This window comes from Phytophthora sojae, assembly GCF_000149755.1.
Source record: "Phytophthora sojae unplaced genomic scaffold PHYSOscaffold_1, whole genome shotgun sequence".
NCBI classification, from domain to species: Eukaryota; Oomycota; class Peronosporomycetes; order Peronosporales; family Peronosporaceae; genus Phytophthora; species Phytophthora sojae.
Window position 1 is genome coordinate 3,703,480 of NW_009258115.1, and position 5,407 is coordinate 3,708,886.

Sequence of the window (5,407 nt, forward strand, 5' to 3'; positions counted from 1 at the left end):
TGAAAAGAATGAAGCAATCTGATAATTGTTTTGGGTCAAAAACGAGTTGGAAAGGGTCTAATTTATTAACCCTTCTAACCCCAACTCTTATTCTGTATCCTACAGAATAAGCATTAAACTTGATTAAAGTATACTTCAAAACCTGTCAAAGATTTGCTGTTGGAAGCCCTTTCGCATCCTGAGGTCAAGACCGGTCCGCATTGGTGTACAAATGTGAGATCGGGAAATGACTGCGGCCGGGCGAGTTCCGGCCGAGGTCTAACTGCCTTGAGCTTGCGAGAGATGGCTGACCGAGGGCTCTGATTGGTCGGTCACATTCCCCGCGCGTTAGTGCCCAGAAGATTGATAGAGACTACGGAGTGACAGGAGGGTCTCGGCGGGTCAAAATAAACCGCCTGCCGAGGCCTCCGAAGTTTCATAGTGGGTACACTTTATGCCCAGTAGGAGTTCGGATTTAGGACGAAGCTTCGTCCGATTGTAGGATCAGCTCGAAAGCTCGGTCCACACTTGATATTTGTATAGACCTTAGGGATTAGCTATAGGAGAGGCCTGACAGCCTCTAAACCATTAAACAGAGCAGAATTTCCCCCCAAGCCACACAAGGGTCAAGTCCGTCTACGGTAAGTCGCTAAGCTTAGCGTAGGGTCTGGATACACTCGGCTGCACGGGGTATGTCTGCCGGTGCATTGACCGAGTGTTCATCCTGGTAAGGCCAAGAGTGAGTAGGTGGCCGAGTGTTGGGAGGTATTAGAGACCTCTATGTACAGTTGTACGTTTGACTGGGTGTGAGGCAAGGACACCCCAGTGTATTTGACTTCTAGCCGAGGCTTCGCCCCGGCGCCCCTGTAAGAGGCTTCGATTGGCCTGGTACCCTTCCTTTCTGAGGGACCACAGAGGTTTAGTGCGAAAGCACGTATTACACATTGCACCCTAGCCGTGGCTCGTGGCTAAGGGTGCTCTTATATTTTAACGAAGGGTAAACCTACCTGACCCGCAACACACAGGGAGGCACATTCCAGCCCGTATAAGGGATCGGACCTGGTCTTCAGGTTTATGATCCCGACAATCTATCGCCGACTCTTCGGAGATGGCGTGTGTTGTTGGTAGGGCTCGTCCTAGAGACTTCGGTTGATAGGGCGAGGACTCGTAAACTCGTGTTTTCCTACACGACACAAAACAGCTACGAAGTGGGACATAACATCCTCAATGTATCTAACATGTGCCAGAATAGCGATCTTCCATTGGCTATGGCGAGCGTAGAGCACGCACAATACCTGTTAGCGATAAATACCCTCCAATGTTGCTAAATTTGTCACCATTGGCGCAGACCACCGATTCTTGGTAGGAAGAGCACGTGGCAGCTCTCACGGCGAGAGAGCGCGGAGGAAGAAATCGCCCAGTTCCTAACTAACGGATTAGTGAGGAGGTACTGGGCGATTTCTCCTTGACGTCCATCATGCAACCCAGTTACAAGATACGTAAAGCTCACGACTAACCTTGTTACCTCACTCTTACGCCTCTTCCTCCTGTTCTCGCTTACGCTTACGGAATCTAATCTTCTATCTCAGGCTCGCTGGAATGCTCTTGCCATCACCCCACGTGTCGTGCCAGATCTGAGCGCAGGTCAGTGTGTTCCCGCTCTCCCCTCGTCGCACATGACGGCAAAGCGGTACGCGGCCTCCGAATGCATCGCTGCACTGCGGACAGAAGTAGCTGGTCTCGAACGACTTCGTCTTTGAGTCAGCAAATGTAGAGCACACTTTGCACAGGTACTGTCGGCGTTTTGTCGTGTAGGAAAACACGAGTTTACGAGGCCTCGCCCTATCAACCGAAGTCTCTAGGACGAGCCCTACCAACAACACACGCCGTCTCCGAAGAGTCGGCGATAGATTGTCGGGATAATAAACCTGAAGACCAGGTCCGATCCCTTATACGGGCTGGAATGTGCCTCCCTGTGTGTTGCGGGTCAGGTAGGTTTACCCTTCGTTAAAATATAAGAGCACCCTTAGCCACGAGCCACGGCTAGGGTGCAATGTGTAATACGTGCTTTCGCACTAAACCTCTGTGGTCCCTCAGAAAGGAAGGGTACCAGGCCAATCGAAGCCTCTTACAGGGGCGCCGGGGCGAAGCCTCGGCTAGAAGTCAAATACACTGGGGTGTCCTTGCCTCACACCCAGTCAAACGTACAACTGTACATAGAGGTCTCTAATACCTCCCAACACTCGGCCACCTACTCACTCTTGGCCTTACCAGGATGAACACTCGGTCAATTCACCGGCAGACATACCCCGTGCAGCCGAGTGTATCCAGACCCTACGCTAAGCTTAGCGACTTACCGTAGACGGACTTGACCCTTGTGTGGCTTGGGGGGAAATTCTGCTCTGTTTAATGGTTTAGAGGCTGTCAGGCCTCTCCTATAGCTAATCCCTAAGGTCTATACAAATATCAAGTGTGGACCGAGCTTTCGAGCTGATCCTACAATCGGACGAAGCTTCGTCCTAAATCCGAACTCCTACTGGGCATAAAGTGTACCCACTATGAAACTTCGGAGGCCTCGGCAGGCGGTTTATTTTGACCCGCCGAGACCCTCCTGTCACTCCGTAGTCTCTATCAATCTTCTGGGCACTAACGCGCGGGGAATGTGACCGACCAATCAGAGCCCTCGGTCAGCCATCTCTCGCAAGCTCAAGGCAGTTAGACCTCGGCCGGAACTCGCCCGGCCGCAGTCATTTCCCGATCTCACAGCGGCCCCCAACTCGGCCCGAGCCGTCCCAAGTGGTGAGTGCCGTGTTGCCTTCGTGCCTCTCTGCGCTCCGACGCCATGCAGTCCACCGGCGGTCCTGGCAGCGCGCCGCCCTTCACCTTCCCGGACCTCGGTCCAGTCGTCCAGGTGAGTCTTCGTGCGAGGTGCCTGAGTACTGTGCTTGATCTCTTCATCGCGTCTAACCGTCTTCAACTTGCTGCATCTTGCTGCAGGACGCTCAATTGCGTGGCCCCACGGGGCAGATCATCGACTCGTTGGCGCCGGCCTCGGAGGCCTCGGTGGTGCCAACTCCCGCCTCTGCGTCAGCAAGCGGGGCGCCCCGACGGCCCCAGGCTTCGGCTGCAGTTCCTGCAGCTTCAGCGCCATCGTCTGGTGCTGGTGGCAGCGCCGGGGCTGCTCCGTCACCAACTCCCGCCTCTGCAGAAGCACGCGGGGTGGCGGGCGGTCTCCAGGCCGCACCTTCGGTCATCGCGCACCATGCTTCGGCTGCAAGCACCGGAGAGACCTCGGCTTCGAGTGCAGTGGCTCCGACGCTGCCAACTCCCGCTTTGCCGTCCGCTAGCGGGGCTTCGTCGCCCTGCGCTGCGTGTACTCAGCTGGTCCTCAGGTCCTCGCCCGACTCCAGTCCTCTGCACGAGCCTTCGTCAAATGCTGCACACTTCTGCCGCACGGGTGACCCGCTGCCTGCAACTGCGCACGAGGCTTTGGGACTTCCTCCGCGTTCTTCTGCGCAGTGGTACGCTGTCGAAGACATCGTCCACCACGAGGTGCAGGCTGAGGTCGAAGAGCTCCGCGAACATTCGGAACGACGCTTCGCAAACTTCGCTCAGCTGATGATCGGCTTGGTGCGTCACCGATGTGCCGTCCGAGCACCCGTACAACACAACCTTCGGTCCGTGTAACCCCAGGGTTCCACTCTTCGTCCCGCGTGGCATGACTGTTCGTGAAGTCGCGACAGCTATTACGGTCAACCCAGTGCTGGACCCTCGCCGTGCTACGGCTCCGTGGGTGCGTGAGTTCACGAACTTTCACGGGCCTCCTTTCGGTCTGCAGGAGGACGGGCAGCCGGGTGAAGACGAAATCTCGGAAGAGGAGGAGGTCGAGGAGCTGATCGAAGAGATCGAGTCTCCGGTTGCTGAAGAGTCTTCGGAAGAGGTTCAGGACGAATCTCGCCGCGCCGTGGATGCTCAAGAAATTTCGGGCGAAGCTACACAAGCGCTAGGAGCTCAAGATGCAGCAACAGCAACGCAGGACTCGGTTCAAGATCGCGTCGCGGCTTCGGAGGCCCCTGTTGAGGAGGCCCCAGCCAGCGAGACTCCGGCTGACGCGCCACGTTCGCCTCCAAGTGCTGCTGATCAATCTGCCGCGCAAGCCGAAGTTTCTCCGGCTGCGCGTCTCAGCGTTTTTGGCCAAGGTTGCCTCGTCTTCGGACGCCTAAGCCTCGTTCCAGTTCTCCATCGTTCCTTCATGTTTAGGTCGAGCTAGATCAGGGTATTCAGACAGTTCGTTCGTAGTGTAACTAGCTCGCCCATGCAATTCAGTAGTCGTTTGTCCTTCTTCAGCTGTTCTCCATAGTTTCTCCAGTCGTGATCTCCACTTCGTAAAGTCTTGTCCACTTCAACAAACAAATATACAATCTTCTTTCCGCAGTAACATGTTTCGTCTGCTGGGGCAGGCTGCGTAGCCCTGCCGGCAGTTCATCATTGTGAGAGGGGTGCAACTAGTCCTCGTCAGCGACTTGGACCATTTGCAACCTTCGGTCACGTCGTTTCTCGCGTAGATAGTCATACAGCAGTCCGCCACAAGACAGATTCGACGCGGGCTCCCACGAGGGTTCGTCGTAGCCAACCCACTTCACCTTGAACTCTCGGACGGCTCGCTCAGTGCTCGTCGAGAGGGGAATTCGGTCATCCAAGATGGCTTCAACCTCATACTCGCCCGCCAGGTGGTCGGGTTCCAAACTATCCTCCGGGAGTAACTCCTCGTCGAAGTCTAGTCGCGTCTCTTCGGTAACCTCAGCGGCGAGTCGAGTCTTCGGTCGATCGCCAAACTCGTTCACCGCCTTCAACCGAGACACATGTACTACCGGGTAGAACCGATAACCACTCTTGTCAGGCAAATCCAATTCGTACGCATACTCGTCAACCTTCTGTTTGATGCGGAAGGGACCATGCCATCGATGGGCCAACTTCTTGGTCAACCCTGGCTTGACGCGTTCCATGTAAAGCCACGCACGATCACCAGGCTGGAAGAGAGACTTCGGTGCGGGGTCTGGTGAGTCACCCTCACCCTCTGCACCTGTCGGATCACCTTCCGAGGTTTCACCAGTCGCGGAAGGTGGAAGCGCAGCACGTTCCGCTCGGCTCAAAGCCTCGTTATGCTTTTGGGCACGCCGAGCTTTCTCGACTGCTTGGTACTCTTTAGCCATTTCCAACGCAACCTCCTGTTGCCTGTTGACCTCTCGGCGCCACGCCAATGCATCGGACTGTCGCCCGACACCTCGCTTCAGTGATGAGGACATTGCTCGGAGGGTGGACCTTGCGTCCCATTCGTGCACCAAGTAAAAGGGCGTGTCCTTCCTCGTGGCGTCCTGCGAGTTGTTAACCGCAAAGATCACTTCTCCACAATCTCATCCCAGTCTTA

The 5,407-nt window shown here is 55.6% G+C and overlaps 1 protein-coding gene across 1 annotated transcript; it reads left to right on the top strand.

The window, feature by feature from the left end:
• Nucleotides 1–2,821: 2,821 nt before the first annotated feature.
• On the top strand, nt 2,822–4,202 carry PHYSODRAFT_321351 (hypothetical protein; the record flags this gene model as incomplete). Its single annotated transcript, XM_009516536.1, has 4 exons — nt 2,822–2,890; nt 2,977–3,543; nt 3,635–4,097; nt 4,165–4,202. The coding sequence occupies 4 exons, from the start codon at nt 2,822–2,824 to the stop codon at nt 4,200–4,202; spliced, it is 1,137 nt and encodes a 378-aa protein (XP_009514831.1).
• Nucleotides 4,203–5,407: the final 1,205 nt, after the last annotated feature.